The sequence below is a fragment of the Oreochromis niloticus genome, linkage group LG5, assembly GCF_001858045.2.
Source record: "Oreochromis niloticus isolate F11D_XX linkage group LG5, O_niloticus_UMD_NMBU, whole genome shotgun sequence".
Taxonomy (NCBI): domain Eukaryota; kingdom Metazoa; phylum Chordata; class Actinopteri; order Cichliformes; family Cichlidae; genus Oreochromis; species Oreochromis niloticus.
Genome location: NC_031970.2, coordinates 13,995,366 through 14,018,583, shown reverse-complemented (window position 1 = coordinate 14,018,583; position 23,218 = coordinate 13,995,366). Strand labels below are relative to the sequence as shown.

General features: G+C 38.5%; 1 protein-coding gene across 10 annotated transcripts in view; it reads right to left on the bottom strand.

Moving 5' to 3' along the window:
* Positions 1-23,218, bottom strand: part of LOC100691544 (glutamate receptor-interacting protein 2) — a 245,317-nt gene that overhangs the window by 74,140 nt on the left and 147,959 nt on the right. For 2 of the 10 annotated variants that reach the window (XM_019359148.2, XM_025907174.1), the window contains exon 1: positions 14-203. The exons of 6 other annotated variants lie outside the window; for them this stretch is intronic. In XM_019359148.2, coding sequence (XP_019214693.1) covers positions 14-68 — 55 coding nt within the window. In that variant the 5' untranslated portion in view covers positions 69-203. Of the gene's footprint in view, positions 1-13; positions 204-20,536; positions 21,061-23,218 lie in introns of those variants that run through there. 2 more of the 10 variants (XM_025907177.1, XM_005469726.4) reach the window with 2 other exon arrangements.

The following is a 23,218-nucleotide window of genomic DNA, read 5'->3' as shown; positions in this document are numbered from 1 at the left end:
GCTCCACACTCACCGACACTGTTTGCCCCAACGTCCCTTCTCAAGCCACAAAACATGACGGCAGACATTGAGTTTTCCTTATTAGTGTACCATCCACAGAAAAGGCAGAAAGAGACAAACAGAAGCGAAAAGATAAGAGGACAGAGAAAAGAAGAGACAGAGGGAGAGATGTGGACTGCCGCGCGCTCAGGGAACACAGAGGCGATGATAAGAGATGACTGGCGCTTACGTTACGACCACTCAAGTCCCAAGAGGGAGGGGGTGGGGGAGAGAGAGAGGTACACAATGTGAAGGGTGGAAGAGAGAGAGAGCGAGAGAGTAGGATGAGCTTAGGGAAAAAGTGAGCGAGTATTAAGGCGCAAAAAAAGGAGAAGGAGATTTTGAGAACCTGTGTGGGAGAGTGAGCAACAAAGAGATAAAATAAGGTGAGAAGGAAAGAGAGTGAAAAACAATTCATTCTATTATAGAAAAGCCAGGAGAGAGTATGAGTTTAGTGACTCTGCCTATTCATCCACATATATTTCAAAGGTGGGTGAAATAAAATAAAACCCTGTTTTAGATTTAGAGTTCTTTCTCTGAGTTAGCTTGGTTCCTGTAATTGCCTAATTTTATAGACCATGTCATATTTTTGACACAGTTTAGGACAGTAATACATTGTTTAGTAACACATTTAAGATTAGTTATGGCTTTTCTGAGACACTCAATAAGATCTTTGTGAACCTGTAAAAAAGCTCTAGGTGATCAGGCAATAATTTAGGAGTGGGGTACTGGTGCAAGGATACAAGCTATTTGTTCTTTGATAATTTGTTGCTGGTCTATTTGTTACTGCAGCTTGTCTCAGTCATCCTTCAGGTCTTTGACAGGTTACATTCCTCCAGAGAGGAATCAGATACCTGGAGAGCCATTTAATATTCATGATCTCAGCACGACTTTATATTTTGAATTATTTTTGAAACACAACTACTAGAAAACTTAATTTTACTAATGAAGTGTTTCAGTGTTTGACATTATATTGCCTCCCAAAAGGAAGAGAAGCTTCCCCAGCCTTTAAATAGCACCCCTATCAACTTACATCTCTAAATGTTAATGCCTGGGGTGCGTCTCAGCAAATCAAGTTAGCTGGGTAATTCTTCCAACAGAAGAATTAAGAATTAAGTATCTTGGGGTCTTGCTCACAAGTGATGGGAAAAAGGAGCGGGAGAACGAGAGATGCAATGATGTGGACGCTGTACCGGTCCCTTACCTATGGCCACGAGCTGTGGAAAGTGGCCCAAAGAACGAGACTGCAGATACGAGCGGCGGAAATGAGCTTCCTCCGAAGGGTGACTGACCTCTCTCTTAGAGATAGGGTGATAAGTTCAGCCATCCGGGAGGGGCTCAGAGTAGAGTCACTGCTCCTCCACATCGAAAGAAGCCAGTTGAGGTGGTTCAGGCATCTGATAAGGATGATCTGGGCATATCCCACCAAGAGGAGGCCCCGGGGCAGACCCAGGACATGCTGGAGAGAGCTTGTATCTCTTGGCTGGCCTGGGAACGCCTCGGTGTTCCCCTGGATAAGCTGGAGGAGGTGGCTTGGGAGAGGGAGGTCTGGGTTTCTCTGCTTAGGCCGCTGCCCCCACGACTGGGCTGCGGAACAAGATGGATGGATTCTTCCAACAGTCTATCATGCACTCTTAACTTACTTTTTGTTCTGAGTGAGTTTTACCACACATGATCTTCCCGCAGAAGAAAGAAAATTATGTCAACTAATGTCAACTGATTTTAAAGGCATTAATAAAGCAAAATCAAATTATTTTGTTATTTTATCTACAATGTCATGTTGAGGAGAGACAGTTGTATCGTGAATATTTGTTTTGTGGACATAGATATAAAAACATATGTGGATGTAACAAAGCCAGGTAAAGAGAAAGAACATACAATAGTTTAAACAGGTAGGGATAGGCTTCTAATGAAAAGTGCTGAGTATAACACAGCAAACAAAGTAACATGCTACTGTAGTCACATTACATTTTTCTGTAACTCACAATTGTAGTGCTGTACTTTGTAATCTCATTACAGTTACCTATCAGACAACCAATGCTGTTAATTGTGTTACAAAGGTTCTTCAATTATCCACTGAGAGGAAAAACAGTCAATTAAGGTTATTTTTTTTTCCCTGAACTACAATCAGATGACTTCAGTTCCTCTGGAGGTAGAATGAAAGTAGCAAAGTAGTCTACAATGTTTAGGATTGAAGACATTAATATTACTTTCATTAAAGGACAGCTGGCAGATGGTAGCACAGCATGGGCCAAAAAGAACTATCCTCCACCCTACGACTCAACCTCTGCCAAACAGCCAAAGCTTGATTTTCAACAGGTACCAAAAGCAGTGATATGCAGTGAGACATGTAACACTGAACCCTTCATTTCTAACTATGCCTGTTTCCACAGCAGAATCACTGTGGCCACAACATACTATGTAATATTTGAAGAATTTAAGAAACATCTTGTGGTTTTCCTCACCAAGAAAGAGCATTGACTCAGTGTGTGGGACTACGCCTTAAGCTTTATATTTTTAACTGGTAAATATGTGGCATTGTGCATATCACCTCAAACAGGGATGACAACATGCAGTGTGCAGTGTTAATATGCAAGAAAGTGTGGACTAAAAGTCAGAGTTACATACAGGGAGGTAAAAATATTTGAGAGCAGTGAGTTTGTGTGGAGGTATAAAAGAGGTGAGCAGTGATTAGAGTGAAACAGCAAGAAAGGACTCCTTCCAGACATCCCACTTCTCCTTCCTCTCTTTTACACTCATATTTTTGTGATACTTCCAAAAAGTCAAAACACTCAACAAGATTAACTTGCTAAATAACTCAAATTATAAACTATCAAAAATCTGAGAAAAACATGCCCAAAATTTGTTGTTTAGGATTACGTGTTAGTTACTGCATTCATGTTTGGTTCAGTTTGTAGAAAGACAGGCACCAAACAATTAGAAAAAAATGTGCAGATATGTTAAATTTCCTCAGGCTTTTTCTAACTTCTGAGTTAATGAAAAGAAAAACTTTATCAAATAGAAATACGAGTGCTTAGGCAATGAGTTATTTACTGAGAGAATCTAAGCTAAATAATAGTGAATAATTAATAAATGAAATATAAAGGGTCCCATATCAGTTTATTGTTACCTCGTATGTATGTTTTTTTTCCCACTGCTTACACTTTATTTTTTCTCTGTTATAGTCCCTTTTCTCAGATCATTTATCTCTCTCCTTTTTTTCCTTCCAATCGTCTCATTTTCCTTCTCCTTTCTCCAGCTCTCCAGCTATCTGCCTGAAGGTTATTTTCTTTTCCTGCTGTCTACAGTCATCAAAGCAATGCAGGGAAACACACACACATACAGTAAATACAAGCATATTTGGCATGGTTTTACATACATGCATTCACAAATGCTCTGAATGCACAAAAAACATGGATGAATCTATTTGCTGGCTGAGTGAGGGGGGTAGACACTAATAACTGTAGTTATTGCTCTCTCTCTCTCTCTCTCCCTCATGGCTAGTTAGTTGTGAAGGTTGCACGCCCTGAACAGCGTGACCTAGATTCATCCAAAACAGCTCAACCACACATCTTTACATCAGCAGAGGTTCTGAGTCACATTGCTCAGTCTAGTCTAGCTACAAATCACTCAGCACTCGATGCCAGCAAGACACACAACTGTGCACATTTTGTTCCTAGAACAGTTAACCTGGTGGATTATATAACATGCTAACTTCACCATATATACTTTGAGCTTGCTGCTTTGACATCTCCAGCAATGTTGGAACAATACAGAGCTGTTCCAGGTTTGGTTCCATGACCATAAACTGAAATTGCATGGCTCCTCCTGGTTCTAAGTTTTAGCAACGAATTTCCAAATCTGTCACACTAAGAGGCGCACAGGATCCTACAATGTGTAGAGCTTTCAGCATCTCAAGGCAGCTTTCATCTTGCGACTGTGGAGCTTCTTAACTTTTAACTACCTCAGAAAACATCGCCATCTATATATGGCAGATTAGGCCTTCCCTGAATTTTTGCACTCTGTCGTCTCCAGAGACGAAGAGCTGCATAGAGCCCCAGTCAAACCTTGCCAACCCTGCTTTTGGTTACCACTGACACTCCAGTTGTTCTAAACTGCATTGCTCCTCCTCAATATAAAAAAAATAAAATAAACAAAAAACACTGGGCTCAAACGCCTGCCTTGTTCTGCTCATCATCCACTCCAGTGTTGCCCACCAGTGGTTTCAGCCCTTTTACACATTCTTAATTGCATACACTTTCAAGTAACAATTTTGTCTTTAGCTCTACATCTATAGAAACTTCATTTGTACTTCTGAAGCTTCATCCATGTACAATACATTTCTAGAAACATGGCTTGAGATTAACCCTCTAATCTTAACTGCAAGATTTTGAAGTCATAGCTACTCTGTAATACTGTGCTTGTCACAACACACAAGACTGAATGTTAAGACTTGTTTTCCACTCTATGTTTCATTTTGATGAGCCATTACGTCATGTGTTTTTTTTATGTAAAAATGTTTGTGCCAAAAGTCAGAAGTAGAAACTTTGGTGAAGAACCTTACCCTTGTATTCTGTAACAGATAAGCAAGTCCCATCTTTTTCTATTTGTTTGAAGAAACTCATAAAACCATACCATGAAGTATGGTTGCACACAAGCTGTCAGACAAGGTTGAAGTCACAGGGATAACATGATTGTGTTCTTTTTTCAGAGTAGCTGTTTAGTTGAGCAAGTGTTGTGAGGCTCTAAAAGTTTTTGAAACTGGTATGAGTCAGTGTTTTGAAGATTACTTTTTGGCACTTTTACAATTATTAGAGAACTCAGAGACTGGATTGACATAAAATAAAAGTCCTGGAGTATAACTGAACTCATACAAACACACACACATAAATGAACACACACTGCTCTGCTGACAGGGCAACATAAAAGTGTAGCAGCTGTCACAAAAAAAGAAAAGTCATTGAGAGTTTTGTTGCGACAGAAAACCGCAATACCGTGTGCCGAGAGACATTAACTTGTGTAGTTACTTGTGCCATATTTACGCTATATTTACATGTTTGTTTACCCCAGAATGAAGTCAATCTACATGAAAAAAGCAAACAGCTAAGTAAACTGCTGTCAACCAACAAGCAGTCATATTAATGTAATTTCATATATATATAATCATAAGTGAGTCAAGTGGGAGTTTTGATGCAAACAACATAATACACCAGGAGTGCACGATGTTTGTTTGTAGCTGTCTTGTAGTCAGCTTTTATTGGCCTAACCTGTTTAAGCATTCTTTAGCTGCCATGCTATCATTGTTGAGAGCAAAAATCACATTGCATTTGTCAAAGTGTGAAGTTTGATAAGGATTTTCCTTTTTAAACTCCTTCAAAAATATCTCCATTTGTAAACAGGTGACAGCAAATTCTTAACCAAGACAGCTACTGGCTCTTCAGGAACGCCAGTGACTAACAGATAGATCCCAGACTAATGTAACTAAAACACACTAAACTAAGTTGCCTCGTACTGTGCTTAAACTCAACTGTGTGTACTCCCCTGCTGGCCTGAACCCATGTTGCCCTCAATGAACGCATCAGTTTGTCTCAGCACCTCAAGTCTTTCCTTCCTGCTCTCTTTCTCTTTCACGGAAACGTGCTTTTTTAAAAGCACTCATAATCAGTATGAATGATTGTTTGTATTTTACCGCCTAATTGTAGAAGTGATGACATAGACCTTTCACGTATTTGTTAATTACTTAACAAAACCATTTTTACAGATGTACCTGCCACTGAGGAAGCATTGAAGACCTGTGTTGGGACACACACAGCGATCACACTACGTGATCTGTGTCCGAGTCCAGCTGTATTGCAGCAGGCAGCAATCACACTAGTTGAACAAATTGCACTCTTGGGGCGAACACGCTTGGGCATCATAGCCTGAGGGTGTGACATTAAGCTGTGATGGCTAGACAGACACTTAAAAACCATGAGATAACATCATACACACCACATCATTTTTTCCTGCCCATATATAACACAAGCAGGCTAAGTTACTAAATAGCTATCTAGAGGAAGGTTTCCAAAAGGTTTGACCTAAATGTAACCAAATATGGACAAAAGTAAAACACATTAAACAAAAACTACATTTAAAAAAAGTTGTGCATCAATTTGTGATGAATGGTACAATCTGTTAGTTAGTTTCCCATACATAAATGAATCCCAACAGGGCATCCCTGTAAGAGCTTTCCTCAAAATTTCCTCCAAAAATTAAAAAAACATGAAGGGAAGATGAACATACACGCTATAGTAAAGAGAGAGAGAGGTGGAAATGGAAGGAGGCAAAATTGTCAAGAATATGACTCATGTAATCTTGCTCCTCCAGACACACACAATCCAGATACTCTTGAGAGCACATTTTATGTTGCACATGGTCAGAGTTTTTCCTCAGCTTGCGTTGCACTCGCTCTCCTCTCCTGGTCTGCTTTTCCCTCCTTCTCTCTCTCACTCTCAATCTGTGGGTTTCAAGTGCAAATGAATCCACACAGGATTATGCATAAGTACTTTGAAGTGGCAAATGATGGCCTCCTGTGGCTCAGTGCAGGAAACACGCAAATTGACAGACACACGTAACATGGACTCTCACACCTGCATGTGTGCCTGTACACGCATGTACTTTTATAGATGGAATGGTCACTTCATATTCACTCATTCACACATACAATAATAGTATTTGGTTAAGAAAACACATTTACATCTGTATCTAAAGGAGGACAGAGCATGGAAACATAAACATATATGCAATGGTCAGCTATCTCATCTGCATTCTTGGACAGAAGTACCACATGCTAGTTAATAATTTGAGTTTACGGAAATCGTAGACTCAAATAACTAAGGTTAACTACTTTTGCCAGCATGCCCATTTGCTTGTGTAATAGAGATGGTCAAGTGTGAAAAGTTCCTTGTTGAAAACCTTTTTATTCTATTAAGGTATTCGTTGTCCTACTATAAAGCCGCTTGTTGCTTGTTTCAAATATATGTTTCCACAAAAAGCAGGGCAGGTAATTGAACATACACCCACCTAAACTTCTAATTTGACCAAAAAGTTAGACTATGGCCTGTAAATGGCCTGTATTTTTGTATAGCGCTTTACTAGTCCCTAAGGACCCCAAAGCGCTTTACACATTCAGTCATCCACCCATTCACACACACATTCACACACTGGTGATGGCAAGCTACATTGTAGCCACAGCCACCCTGGGGTGCACTGACAGACTAAACGTTAAAGTAATTCCATTTATGCTGGAGAGCATGTTACTTAATGTTAAGTGTTTTTGGTGGGGTTTTTTAATAACACAATTTAAAGCTCAGATATTTGATTTGTCCTGCTGAAATGTACTTTGGGAATCATAATTTCGATATCTAAGGTTTTTTACCATGGTTCTTGGTAAAGGAATAGTTTTTAGTGGTGTAGTGCAAGCTCATAGAATAACCTTCAGGATGCATTGTAAGTTTCGTTATTTTCTCTTTTTCAATGTAGTTTCAAGATAATGTTGTTTTTGTATTTGCTATGAGCATCAAATGTATCTGTCTGCTTAACATTTGCTCTCATTTGAAGCCCTGTACCTCCATTTCACTCTCTTTAATTCCAGTTTTCTTTCTCTCTGAGTCTATATCTCCCCCTGCTGTGCATCTCAATTCTATCACTCTAATAGCTCCCTACGCTGCAGGACACAAATGAGGACAGATGGAGACTAAAAATCTGTCTAAGAGCAACACCAGAGATGGAAAATGGAGAAAATAGGAACACAGAAGATTAATACAGGAGTAGAGAAAGCAAGACGGCAAGAGGTAGCAATTTGAAAAATGGGAAGAAGCTTGTGATGGAGAGAAAAAAGATATGACAAAAAGAATAAAATGTCACAAAAACATGGAAAATGTTAAGATATATATTGTAATGCCTTAAAGTATATTTTTTTGCACCACTTTCAATGAAATTTTAGAAATCACTTTACTGACTTATCACTTCATTTGCAGTTCATTTGATCACGATACGATTTTCCAGTACCATCAAAAACACGCATGATGTTTTCTCCTTCTTGACTTCCTCATCTGTTTTGTGCACTACCAATAAGCGTGGTTAAAAAGGAAGCCCCATGTATAAAAAAAATTCCCCACTTGCCCCCGCGCACGGTCTTTATCCTTCAAATTCGGGTCCTCTACCAGAGGCCTGGTAGCTTGAGGGTTTTGCAAAGTACCTCTGCTGTTCTAAGGAATGCTGTCTTCTGAACAAAGATCTAAAAATGTTATCCAGAATGCTCCGATTACCACAGGGGCCACTGTTGCCTTCATCCTCTTCACATCTTCTTTAGCTCCTCTCTCATCCTCTGTATTTCTCAAGCTTCTCATGTTCTTCCTTCCTGATGCTGCTATCAATTGGTATAGCTACGCCTATCGCTACGTCCATCTTCCTTTGCTTGCCCACCACTACTATGTCCAGTTGGTTAGCCATCACCAGGCTTTCTGTCTGTATCTGGAAGTCCCACAGGATTTTAGCTTGGTCATATTCAACCACCCTAGGGGGCATATCCCATTTTGACCTTGGGACTTCGAGGCCATTCTCTGGACAGATGCTCCTCAGTACGATGCCAGACACTGGTGCAACTTTTCTAGCGGCCTCTTCATGGTTTTCCATTGCCTGTAGGATTCCCACGTAGCTGTCATCGAAGTCTGCAATGTTGCCTTCTAGTAGTCCAATACCCTCAATCCTGACTACCTTCCCTCTCTTTGTTACCATCCGACTATACTTCCCTAGTTCAAATGACATTCTAACGTCACTGCTGTAGATCCTAGTGGTGTGAATCAGTGAATCAATGTCTCATTCACTCCTGGCATACAGCTTGATGTCATCCATGTATAGTAGTTGGCTGATGATTGCTCCATTTCATAGTCAGTATACATAGCCAGTCTTGTTAATGATCTGACTGAGGGGATTCAGGTCTATGTAGAACAGCAGTGGGGACAGAGCATCTCCTTGGCAAATCCCCCAATTGATGAGGACTTTTGCAACTGGCTTAAAGGTGGTTCACCACATTCCTACTGAATTCCTGGTCAAGGCTCTTAGGGTCCTGTTGATCTTGTACAGTTCTAGGCATTCCAGGATCCATGTGTGTTGCATTGAGTTGTAGGCTTTCTTGTAGTCAATCCAGGTGTTGCACAGGTTGGTCAGTCTGGTCTTACAGTCTCAAGCAACTGTTCTATCTACCAGTAGATGGTGTCCAGTGTTTCTGTCTATTCCTTTCTGTGTCCCAACTTATGTATTGAACAATGTACCTGTTCATCTTAGCTGCTATGATTCCTGACAGGCAGGTTATTGGTCAGTAGTTCGATGGGACCAGTCCCTTCTGGGGATCGTTGGTGATCTGGACTGTCTGGCCTTCAGTTAGCCATTTTGGGTGTGTCTCATCCATTAGCAGCTGGTTCACCAGCTGGAAACCTGCAGTCAGCTGAGACTGAAGAAGTCACTTAGATGAGTGACGAAACGTTTCTCCCACTTAAAACCCTATGTCCAGATAAACAGAATCAACCTTTTGGGATTTACTTACCTGGATGAGTGAGCATGCATCAAGAGATTTATCGAGTAATTAGTTTGATTAGATTTAAAAAATTCTCTACACAAATTCTTTGCTTCGATGTATAATGCACATCGCTGTAGCGCAATGATGTGTGAAATGGTGTAAATGCGAGAATTTCACCTGGATTTGCAACTAAAAACAGACCTGCAACACAAACGTATTCACAAGCGGCCTATGAATAAAAATTTTGAAAAAATTAAGCCCATGCAGCCCCCAGTTTTAAACAAAAATATTGATAACACAACGGCAACAGTGATGATGACACAGATGTGAAGAAAAGCTAACTTTTTAGCTCCTCCATCCACTGCTGTTTCTTTTACACAGCAAAAAAATCTGCAGGAAGCCTCCAGAAGTTGTATTAAAATATGCAGATAACGTGTTAACCTAGGCTGATACCAAGTTTAAATTATACTACTTACTGAAGGCTGACAGCAGCCGTCCAATTTTGCATGGAAGCAATACCTGCAGCAAACAGGGGTGAGTCTAAAGGGGGACATCGGGTGTATTAGACCAGCGGTCCCCAACCTTTTTTGCGCCACGGACCGGTTTATGCCCGACAATATTTTCACGGACCGGCCTTTAAGGTGTCGCGGATAAATACAACAAAATAAAACTAGTACCGGTACCGAAAAAAAGAAGATTTATTCATAACACACGTGAAAAGACCCAGGAAAACCGAGTTAACGATAAAAACGATAACAAAATAACGCTGAAAACCGAAGGAAGGAATAGAGCAAGCATGGGAGGAAGGAGTACACTGTCTGCAAGAGAAGCACTCCTTAAAAGTGCCAGCAGTGCAATGTAGGCCTCTGCCTACAACTTGAAAGGAATTGCTTTCTGGTGTAAAACGCCTGGTCTTATTTAGAAAAAGAGACCCCCAAAAGCTTTGACAATTATTGGAACAGAGTTTGTATACTCGATGTTGTTAAGTGTTTTATAGTTCAAACTTAAAATTGTAATTCTAAAGCTTTTTTTAATGTACATTTTGAATGCCTTATTTATTAAAAACCTGTCAAATTTCAATTTTGTTTGTTGTATTTTTCTGTTATTGATCCCCAATTACACACTTATAGTATACAGAAAGGCAAAACAACTACCAGATGTTGAAAGAAGTAGTCCTGAAAAAAGGGGCCAAAGCACATACTCGCAGCATTTATGAGACTTCTACAGCTAAAACAACAAAATAATTCCAGGCGGCATGCTTAAGATGATAGGGGTTAAAGGGTTAAACTTAAAAACACTGCAATTTTTAATTAAGAAACCAATGAGCAGTTCATTCTGAAAGACCTGTGTTTTTTTTTTCTCTGGTGAATATTTATCATTGTTCATTAATAAGACAAAAGTATTTTCTTTAATCCGATTACTCGATTAATCAATGTAATCGATAGATTGCTGAATTACTAAAATAATGAATAGCTGCAGCTCTAATATATTTATAAATATATATATGCTAGCCCCTAGTTGGACTATTTGAATGAAGAATGGGAAACCCTTAAAACTGCATCTGGATTCACCGCACATATGCATTGTTGTCCTCCAGCAGTGAGAGAGAGGTGGGAAAACATGTCGTATCATAGTCTGAACTATAAACGAGCTGAAGGGGACAATAGTGATTCAGTACAGTGAGTTCACTTTAGCAGTCCATTAATAAAGATATTTTTCCTTCAGGTATTGAATAATGCATTAAGTGGTAATCACTTTAAATTAGGCAACTGGATTTTCAACAAATTTCATTACACTCACAGGCTCATATTAATCAAAAGAATCAGCTATTACAGCTTGTGACATAAGTGACAGTAAGTGACAGTAAATCAAGAAAATAGTGAAAATTGAGATAGAGATAAAAATGAGACAGAGAGATAGAAGAGAGGAGGAGAGTGCAAATCAGCAGATTTCTGGCATTGCAGCCTAGGAGTCAGGCGAGTCTGAAATGCAAATTAACCCCAAATCTGTTTTCTGCTCTTCCTCTATGGAATCGCAGCTTTCTGCCGTGCCAGCTACCCTACCTGTCAGTCCTCTCATAATTCACTCTTCATTCCTCCCTCTGATCATCCTTTTTTATTGTGCCTCTTTTCCTCTCTCTCCTTTTGCAGTCCTCATGTTTCCAATTTGGGTTAAACCCAGAAGTAGCAATGTTTTTTCTAGGTGGATATTTTATGCAGAGAGCAATAATAACTTGAAGAAAGTTGTGTTTTAAATTAATCAGAAGTATCTTTAAGTCTATTTTTACACTAATGCTAGCTGGCATATTTATTATCTCAGTATTATATTTGTATAGTATTCATATATTACTATTCTAAACTGCTCAAAATAACTCGAGGAACACTTAAATCACACATGCAATCTTAATGAATGAAACATTCATGATGAAAATCTTAACTATATTACACAATTTGTTCAGTGTAAAATCAAGTGCATGTAGCAAAAGTCAGTGGAAACCAAGATCATTAGCAGTCAACCACATTCTTTTCTACTGCCCAAATACTCACTTCCCAAGATCTTTCAGCCTTTGTGTTTTATGCCTTCCAATCATTGTGGAAAAATGGCAGGAATGCATCATTAGAAAACATATATAGTGACTATGGAAAACAGTGTTGCTTGTTGACTTGCGTGGAAGAAATAGTCATATTAGTCATATAATAGTCATATAGTCCTGTATTACTTAAAGGACTCTACAAGGGCGACCCCAAATAGCAGATGATAGCTTTTTTTATTTCTTTAAACAGCCAAAACATGTTCCCATTTAACTTCTATGAAAATCACTGTCTTCTTGCAAAAAAATGACAGATGAAAAAAAATAATAATATGTAATCTAATATATATAAAGGCAACACTAATTACATAAAAATGTATATATTGGTGTTAACCGTTGATGTTAACCATGAGCGAAATCTCTAAATATGTTCAAAACATCAACTGTCTTACTCATGAGCAGTAATAAAAATGCCCCTGTCATTCATTCTCTCTTTTTCTACGTTCTTTTGAAATATTTCTGCCCATGGTCTCTTGCAACCATGCCTTGAAATAATGAGGCCATAGTATCAAAAGTGTGAAACCTCTGTCTTTGTTTCTCTTTGTCTCGCCCTCTTGCTGTCTCTTCCTCATTTTTGCTTTGTTTGTAGGCTGTACTTTTTTTTTTTATTATTCTGTGGTGTTATTGTTGTCACTGGCAGCCAACTCAGGGAGCTGAGAAAGGCCAAACAACAGTTTTGAAAAGGTTTCTGAAAGTGCTTCTTGAAAACGTCAGCCTAGGCTCTTATCTGCCTTATACCACCAAACAACACTGGTGCTTGTCAGTGCTTCATTCTTTACCCTAACATGCAACACAACCTGCCATTGGTTCCTGTAATACTCTCTCTCTGTCTATCTCTCTTTCACCTCTACCTTTCATTTCTGTCTTATTTTGTTTTCCTTCCCTCTTGCTTGCTCTTTTTATCTTGCTCATGTCCTCCAGATTACCCCCGCCCCCCCCTTAATTTTTCTGACACTTATTGCTGTTGCCCCTCTGTTTGTCCCTCTGGTATTTCAGACCCTTTTTTTTTCCGGCGTCACCCATTCGCCCATTCGTCACCCATTCGCCTATTTTACCCTCTATTCTACTGTCTTGCTATTGCTGTTTTTCTATTCTTTTTTTATCACCTTTAATTCCTTTTTTGGTTCTCCCATCTCTCTTTTCTGGTCTCAGTTTTATTACCTTAATGTTTGCCATGTATCATGTTTTACTTTTTTGTTTCTTAGCATTTGTGTCCTGGTATCATACACAAAACAGGCAACACTACTGATGTTATAGAATAGAATAGAATAGAATAGAATAGAATAGAATAGAATAGAATAGAATAACCCTGTATTGTCATTGTACACGTACAACAAAATTGTGGAATCATGTATACATCAGAAATAGATACAGCTTTGTTTGTTTGTCCCTGAAGTGCAACCTGAAACTACTTCTCATCAAGTCTGCCAAGATTTGGGAACTGACAGTCCTTACACAGCTTGTTCCTGACAGATGGGTGGCATTTTGAAGTGGGAAAGCCATAGGATCCCTTAGTCAAATCTACTAATCATCAATAAAACATATTTTGGTGCAGGGGAAAAGAGTGAGAGTTCAGTAACCATTAGACATGTATTGTGTGTGTGTGCCTTAAATGAAAACAGGCTAATCTAACAGTTTATTTCATTCCTAATTGTAACCAGTGTGAAATTAAGCTGACCACAGTCAGTGTCTTTTGCACATATTCTAACTTATGCTGGGGTTTAAAAGACTGACTTTAGTAATCGGACCATGTTTCTTTGGGTTTCAATTAATAAACCTTTTAATATTTTGCTCACAAAACTACCATTTAGTTAATTTCACCTGATTACTTTCTTTCTGTACATATCCACCACCTTTAATGGAATACAAAAGAGAAAAATAAAGAGATCACAGTTTTTGACCTGCAGTGGTCAATGTGAGCAGTTTAGTTTGTAATATAAAATCCGAAGGAGTTTTGAAAAAAACAGATATCCATCTTCAAGGCACTGATCAGGCATGTGCCTGAGATTGCATTAAATCACATTCAGTGTAAATATTTGGCCTGAAATTTGTATTCAAATAAATAAAAATCAAATCAAATGACAAAAAAAAATTGCATGGATGTGGATGGATGTCACTGACTATTTATCTTAGATTCAATCTTCCAGTTACACCTGGATGGGATCTCCAGCTCCCATGACCAGCATGGTGCCACTGTGAGTGCACTGAACAGCAGGTGAGTGCTCAGTGGAGGGTTGCATTACTTCAGCTGCTTTTCAACAGACTTTCAACAATTTCTGAGTATGACATTACTGAGCATATTCAATTTTTAGAACAACAAGACAATTTTAACAATTTCTCTGTCTGTCTCAATAACATGTGATGTGATGTAACCCTAAGCCTGTATGACACTGTCGTCAAGCCTGCATATGTGAAAGACTTTCAGCTCTTTTTGGAAAAACGAATAAAAAAGTAATATGAAAATCAGAGGTTATCTGCTGCTTGGATAGTATACATTGGACGCATGTTCCTAAATTTTATTTATTAACAAAAGCCTATTAAAAGTTTCACTTGTTTGTCAGTTTTACTTAATGCCTTGTAGTTTATAAGCATTTGCTGCAGAGAGAGGTTTGAGTGTCAGAGAAGCCTAATTGTGACAAGAATGTGCTCATTTTGCAGTCTCACAAATACATCTTTTATATTTTTTTCTGTGCTTGCTATAGTGAAATATCATTTTGCACTAAACATCACTCATTGCTCCCTTTCACTCTCTACTTATCACCTTGTTCTGCATCTCCCCATGGGCTTTGTACCATTCTCTTAATCTTTTCTCATTGCACCAATGCCCTTCTTGCTCGACATCATAGCCTTTGTTCCCACCCATCTCCCCGTCTCCCACCTCTATGTCTGTCCCTTTCTCACTTTGCTCTTTGGATGCTTTACTTACATGATGAATTATCACTTGTCACTTTCCCGTCTCATTTCTATTTCATTCCCTTCTGTGTCTCCCACGTTCTTTTACAATCATTCCTTAATCTCACTCTCTTTTCTCACCTTATACCCTTTTTCCTCTGTCCTAGACTCAACAGAAAATTGATTGCTTGTTCTAATACCCACATAAATCTACCAACCACAGGTTGTGGCCACACAACTCGTTTTGTAGGAAGCCATACTGTCTGGATTATATTTGTGGCAACATTTTTCTACTGTAAGAAGTGACTCATTTCAGTGAGACAGCGGAGGTGGGGTTTACATCCTGAGCCCTATGTGTGACTAATGACCTATTTAGTTCGAAGGACTCGTTCTTGCTGTCTTTTATTGTGTCTTCCTTGTACCTTTCTGGGGTGTTTTATGTCTCATTTCTCTTTTTATTGTTACACAGTCTCTTTTTGTGGCGTCTTCGACTGTTTCCACTTCTGCACTTGCCTTTTTCTCACCGTCTCCATTTTTTACTGCATGTTTTCTCATCTTTCCCCTTCGCTCCTTCTCCGTTTCACTTACTGCCAGCTTCTTTCTCCATTTCCATCTTTTCTGCTATCTCACCAAATTTGTCTTTACCCGACTCATCTCTGCCTCTGTTGCTTCATTCCCATTTCTCCTTCTCTCCTCCTCATCTCTCACTCTCTCATGCTTTTCTCTCCCTGCTGGAGGTATAAATAGGACTCCTAATAAAGTGCTAATTAATCTCTGGTGACAAAATCAAAGAAAGCACATCTGCATTGCTGAGAGGCGCGACGGAGGGAGAGAGGGGGAAAGGAAAGGGGATAGACAGGAAGGAGGGGCAAGGCAGGAGAAAGGAGAGAAAACATGCTAATGAGAAATTAGATGTGGAAAGAATTAGAATACAAGGTGAGAGATCGAGAAACAGATTTAGGCTTTCAAGGTTTAGAACATCTTTTGGGAAGTTATAATTTAATCATGTAAATATAATATACAGCCTTGAGAATTTGAACTTCTGTATTCTTTGAAACAGGAAAAACCAGCATGTGTGTTTCTTTGTGTTTCTCAAATCAGGTTGGTATACCCAGCTTTATCCAGAATCATTTTTGTTGACTGTTTAAGTGATAATCAAACTAAATCCTAAACTTTACCCTAAATGTTTTTGACTGCGGTAAGTCTATATGGCAAATGTCAACACATCACAGTCAGCAGGATGAAATATATAGAAATATAACTGCTGACAAAATAAATTGGCAGTGAGAGACAGAATGAGGTAATATGTTAGAGCACAGGGGGTGCAATTATTTTAAAAGAGATGCAAATGTTGAGAAGATACTTCCCAGACCAGTCACTGAACGATATGTTGGAAGTGACAGAGAACATTCAGAGCCGTCACAAGGATTTTTAAAAGGATGCAAAACGTGCAGCATAATTTGGAGACACATGACTCATCTATAGTTCAACTTTCATTTAGATTCAGCAAGCTAGCAACTCAGTATGGTCGTCAATCAGACAATTCTTGTAACTGTGCAATTTAAGTTCACATCCTAACCATGTCTAGTCATATATACTGAGATATACTGAGAGGAGTATCCTCCAGGATGATTTAGCGTCACGTGATCTCAACTCAAACGATTAGCTTTTGGAGATTTTTAATCTATTTCACTATATGATGAAGTTTAACTTTGTATTATCTGTAGTTACCTTTCTTTTTAATGAAACAGACTGTCACAGCAAAATGACGTTAAAATAATAACAGAGCCAAAGTTTGCATTGAACCCTTTCAACTCTTTTAACTAGCAAATTTCCTGTGAAAAAACAAATAAAACCAATAAAACTTTTAACTAAAGCAGTTCACATGACCCAATTTTACAGTGTAGGTTGACAGTGCCTGTCCAGCTCTTGTGATTTGTAAACTTAAATAACACTATGTGCATATAATCATAAAATAATCATAATGCAAATAGTATACATCAACCTATATACACTAAGAATATGTTCATCCGAGTGTGCAAAACTTTGCAGCTTTCGTTTTTGCTTGTTTTAAAGGCTCTCTAAGCATGAAACTGACTTTTCTCCTTCAGGATGAAGTCATGTACAATCAGTTGGTCTGTCCTTAAAAAAGGGTGAATGGGCAAAGTGAATAATTGAGACATTTCTAGGGAGCTTATATATTTTGCTGCACAACTCTGTCACTTTCTGATGTTAGAAAAACAAAAACCTACTGTAACTCAGCCACCGCCGGGCTTTTGCGCAGGCCTGATAAATGTGGAGGCTTAAGTCAGGCTGGACAAATATAAGAAAAAAGACTATTTAAAACCTCATTTAAATTTCCAGACCATAAATCAAACAGATTGAAACAGATGACCCACTGTGATGACACTACAAGGACAAAAAGGCAAAAAGAAGAAATGGCCTAATGTACTCATTTTATTTCTGTTCTTTCTACATATTATAAAAGAAAAATATAAATCCTATAATTGTTTTGACTAAGGATATAAAAAAAATGATTATTGTTTATATGCAAAATGGACTATTTGAGAATAGATTTAATAGGGAATTAGTAGAGAATAACACATGGCACTTTTATATATTCAAAAAATCAAGTGGACATATTCTTGGACATTTTTTGTTTCATTATTTAAAAATTGAAGATTTCTTTAAACACTGTTTCCCATTTCTCTTATATATAAAGAATAGAAGGTCTTTAAAAGTGTGATATATTTCCCTTTGGAACTTGCAGATATCCTGAGCAAACTTGGGAGAAAAGTCAGGCGCGCTTGAAGTTCCCAGCCGACAGGCAACTTATCAGCAAAATAACCATTAGCTATCTGAAGAAATGATAATCAGTTTTCAAAGCTACAATTGTCCTTAGTTAGTTAGTCCCCGAAGATCATTGTGTAATGGGTGTGATGTGACTTCACAGGCAAACCTGAATTACGAGTCAGCAGTGAGACATTCTGGAGGAAAGAAATAACAGACAACCTGTAGCCCCTGCAGCACTACAACGCTGAGCTACATTGTGGACAAACACCAGATTTTGCATCAACAACTAGAGGGTCTTGGTTTTTTGAGAGTGAATAAAGGAACAGTTCTTACTTGGAGCAATATAGAAAGTGCAAGAGAAATAGGTTCCATGTTTTGGCAGAGATGCATCTTGCTAACCCACGACAACACAGAGAAGATGATAATCTGATTTTTTTTTTTTAATCCTGCCAGACAGGACAGCTCTGAATGCACTGTTGTGCCAAACATGTCTATAATAATAATGATCGGATTTTAATTCAGATCTCTGAGCTACAAACAGGAAAAAAATATATAAATGTTAATGGTTTTATATGTTTAAACTGTTGTATTATTATTAAAGAACATATGTAAGTTAAAGTGTCCTGTAAACAGCAGATGCTTGAGTCCTTAGAGCATATGTTACAAAGCATACTTTTTCAACAAGATTTTTTTAGTGTTTTCTTTTATGGATCAGTTAAAAAAATAAGTAAATAAATAAAAACAAACAAATTATAGCCAATTAGGAACAAAAACATGCAGTGGTACTTTGCTCATATTCTTGCTGTACTATTGTGAAAAAAATAAATAAGAATATTATGTCAGTTTTCAAACAATGAAAAAGCCTTTGGCAGTGCTGGTAATGAAACACTGTTTCATTAGAATGTAGCTGAATAAAATCTTTAATGGGGGAGACTCTAAAACAGGAGGAGTTGTTTACCAACTAATGAGGCAACTGAACAATTTAAACTTTATGATACCCTTTTTTCAAATACTGATTATTGGCCCATTATGTTACTCTAGAAATTCTAGTTAAAGTAATATCCAATTTAAACTTTCAGCTGTTGTCCAGTTTAAATCTTGCATGGGGCACAGATCTTATGTAAGGTTTAGCAGACGGAATTTAATTTTACATGCCTGCCTAGCTTTGAACAATGGCATGCGTCACTGATCTTTATTACTGATTTTTTCCAAACTGCTGGAGAGCATCTATCTAATTTAGTCATAGTGTATCTAACTTCACAATATTAATATGTGCAATCCTAATCTGTTAAATCTGGAGTATTTCATTTATTGTACTCTTTAAACTGTAGATATTGTGAGTGTGGAAGGCAGTTTAGACTGCTGACTGAGGAAACCGCTGCAGTAAAATATCAGATTTGTTTGCTATAAGTGTCACAGGCTAAACTCTGTTTTAGTTTAGATTAAAAAATAGGGAATATGATCATTTATATTTAAAATTGCGGTGCAGTAAAGCAACTTCGTCTTTCACTTCCGCTGGTATTCAGATTGTTATTATTGTCATAATAACCCCAGGGTGAGGTGCAATGCGCCCTGACAGACCAATAGGCGGCGTTTTGTCCCCATTTGCTTCCCTTTCCACTGCGTCTTCAGACTTCACTTCAAAGCATTAGATTTCCAAATTCATAAATAAATCAGCAGTAGAGGGAGAAAAAAGAAGGGAAAAAAACTGCATATCCCTCTCCTACCAACACAGACAGAAACGACTGGAGGAGCGTCACATGCACACGACTGAACCAACGATAGAAATCCCTGACAGACGTAATAATATTGCTGCATCGGTGCAAAAACTGAAAAAAGCAGCACTAGAAAACATCCCAGGAGGCCACTTTAAAACGAACTTTCAGTGCCACGCTGCATGAGGTGACCAATGAAGATCAAAGAAATATTATCCAAGCTTCAAACCCATCAAGTTAAAGTCCCTTGAAACTCAACACCGACTTAGAAATACTGCATTAGCTCGATGAGAGCAAAATAAATAAATTAAAAAGGCTATAATAAGTGTATTATCATATCATCATATCTCAAAATTGATAACTATATCTACCGTAATGCTCCATCTGTTAGCGAGAAGTGACACGATGAATAAATAACTAACTTTAAATTAATTTTGTTTATATCTTTCTATGATCGATACAAATAGGCTACAAAAAATATACAGCGAACCATTTACTATCACGAAGATCGAGATACCAAACTGTAAATTTATCGGTATGCTCAACAATTAAAGTCGGGTCACTTATTTGCTCATGTTTGTGGGAGGTGGAGGGTTGTTTTTAGATGTGGTGACTTAATCTAACCAGTAACCCACAAGGCTTTCTCTCGGATTTAAAAATATTAATAATGACTGAATTCTATATGTTTCCTGTCTATGATAGCCGATAAAGGAACCACTAACGCCCATATAAAGTGAGAAATATGTGCCCAGTAGGGGGAATATTGTGCTACTTGCATCAAGCAGCCTACAAGTCAGAGCAATCAAAATGTGATCGATGGCAACGGACGTGCAACGACAAAGTAGCCCCGGGCGGTCTGGGTTCTTCAAGTTTGCAGAATGCGCAGAAGAGTGAACAAAAAGTCAAGCAATGAAGAGAAATGAAATAAATATATATATCATTTTTTACCTTTTTGCAGCAGCCTTCTCTTTAATATAGCCTGAAGAAAAAGCATTTTTCCCCACACCGGTTCCAGACTGGATGGGTAATTCTCTCCTCATGGAAGAGCGGAGGAGGAAGAGGAAGAGGGAGGCAGAACTTCAGTCTGCATGCACTCCCTCCTGCTCGCTCTCTTTTTCTTATCCTCCCCCTCTATCTCAAAGGGACCCCCCTCCCTGTTGACACCAGCTGAACTGTAGGCAGTGCGCGTGTTTTTAAATACTCCGCAGAAGAGAGGGGGCGAATTAAGAAGCCCTATCAATAATCGACTTTAATCAGGAGTGTTCTCACTCTGGTGCTTCTACCCTGGTTCTGTTCTGACAGAGCTCATCCGTGTTTTCCCATGTTCTCCTCCTCGTTTTCTTTATGCACTAATTTAATTACAGCATTCTCTCTATCTTCTCCTCTCCCTCTCTCAGTTTCTTTCCTGATTATGCAAAAAAATCGTAGCTCAAAGCCTTCGGGACTTTTGATGTCCTAGTTTTTTTTCTTCTTCTTCTTCTTCTTCTTCTTCTTCTTTTTTCCACCCAAAGTGTGTGTCTAGTGGACTTGTATGTATAGCGAGTTTCTGTGTGTGTGTGTGTGTGTGTGTGTGTGTGTGTGTGTGTGTGTGTGTGTGTGTGTGCAAGAGAGAGGTGCCATGAAAAGTGTGGCCAAAAGATGAAAGCTTCTGCCACTGGAACCCACCACATCATGACTTATTTCTCGGCTCCCCTGTCGTCGGTGATCACAAGTTGGCCAGTGTCGCCTGAAGTGAAATGAAACCGAGAAACACTCTGTCCCTCTATACACAAATCTGCCCTATGTGTCCTTCTATATCATCGTGTTCAGCTTTTCACTTAGAGCAGAACAACATCCTGCGTGGAACCAGTACAGCAGGACCGCAGCCAAGTTTTGTGTACACTTGCCATCGAAATCACACCTGACAGTACAAATTTGAGTATTGTGAACAGGTTGTTTTAGCTGAGGATGAATATATTTTCAAAATCGAGTTCTAAATCTGAATTAGAACAATATTCAATGAATGAAAAAAAAAATCCTTGAGTGTAAACCTGTAGCTTAATTGTGAAGATATTTTATCCACCTTTATTTCATGTATAGAAGCTGCAACACCCCTTTTACAAAATCTTGAGGGTGTAACAGGTTTAAAGACCTGCAAACATTTGAACACTTCCTCACTATCCTAAATGTGAGAGTCAGCAATTTATCTTACCCTCTGTGTCCATGTGTTTTAAAACACATACTGTATTGCCCCAAATGCTTATATTTCACACAACAGTGGAGTTTTCAAGATAACTTGCAATGAGGGATCGCAGGGATAGCTCAGTAGTAGGTGTTCGCCCCATGACTGGAAGGTCGGAGGTTCAAATCCACCAAATGGCTACCCCGAGGTACCCTTGAGCAAGGTACTGTCTCTACACACTGCTCCCTGGGCACTGGATTGGTAGCTGCCCACTGCTTCACTGAGTGAATGGATTAATTACATAATCCGTAATCTATACATTATTATGTATAGTTTACTGAGATTATGGTTCTAATGTGCACTGTATCCCCTTATGTATAAACAGAAAAAAATAAAATACATGTATATTTTATGGTTTTAGACTCACACCTGCAGAGCAGACAACAGAACCTACAACAACTTGCACAGCTGCGTTCAATCTCTGAGCCAGTCTTTCTGTGAGGCACAAGTTGATCTAGCTTTGACACACAAAGTGACAGTTAAAACATGGGCTGACAAACAGTTTGTGCATCTAGTTTACACCAATCTGCTGTTTCTGCGAGCAAACCACAGAGAAGTATATTAATATGCGAAATGAGACACTGTGCCACCAAAAAATGTTAGCAGCTTGGAAAAGTCTGGGATTTGAGAACAAAGAAACAAAGTCAGCTGAATAGATTAGACATACGCTTAAAACTTGGTACTGTTTGTCTACAGTCAGAAGGTGACATCAGCTTTTATTTTTCACTTTGGTGTCACAAAGGGCTGAAACCTTTATATTCCAAGACATACTGTACATTTAGCAGAAGGTAATAAGACAATACGTCCTCACACACAATAGACCCACTGTGTCTCTTTTTAAATTTCTTTACTCAAAACTTAAAAAGTCTTGAGTCCACAAGAGCTTACAGTGGTGAACCTGGACAATCAGTAAGTACTGTATAGCTCTGTTGTAATTTCTGTGTACAATTCTGTCATTGAGCTCACAATAACGCACATTTATTAAATGCAGTTAAGCAGAACTCTAGAAAAAAGGAAAATCCTCCAAGCAGTTAGATAACAAAAATCTACTGTGCCACCACAATGCTGCCAAACAGGACATTGATTAACCAAGCAAATATTAAGCAAGTCAAATGAAAGCGCATAAATAAAACTATAGTCGACAGGCTTCTGCATCTCATACATGGAGGCACAGTCACACTTGTCCAAAAACTGTCACAAAGAAAAGTTTTACAAGTTTCCGTCTTAGGAAGGAATCCTTTCATCTTTTCATATGTCAAGAGGATTCGTCAGATTGTTTTGATGAGATATACAGAAATGCATGAGTGACCGTCTATAAAAAAATAAGATGTGTTAAAGAAATATAGATCCTTGGCTGCAAAATGGTAAAAGGCTTCAGATCCTCTGCAAAATGTTAAACAGTATTTCTA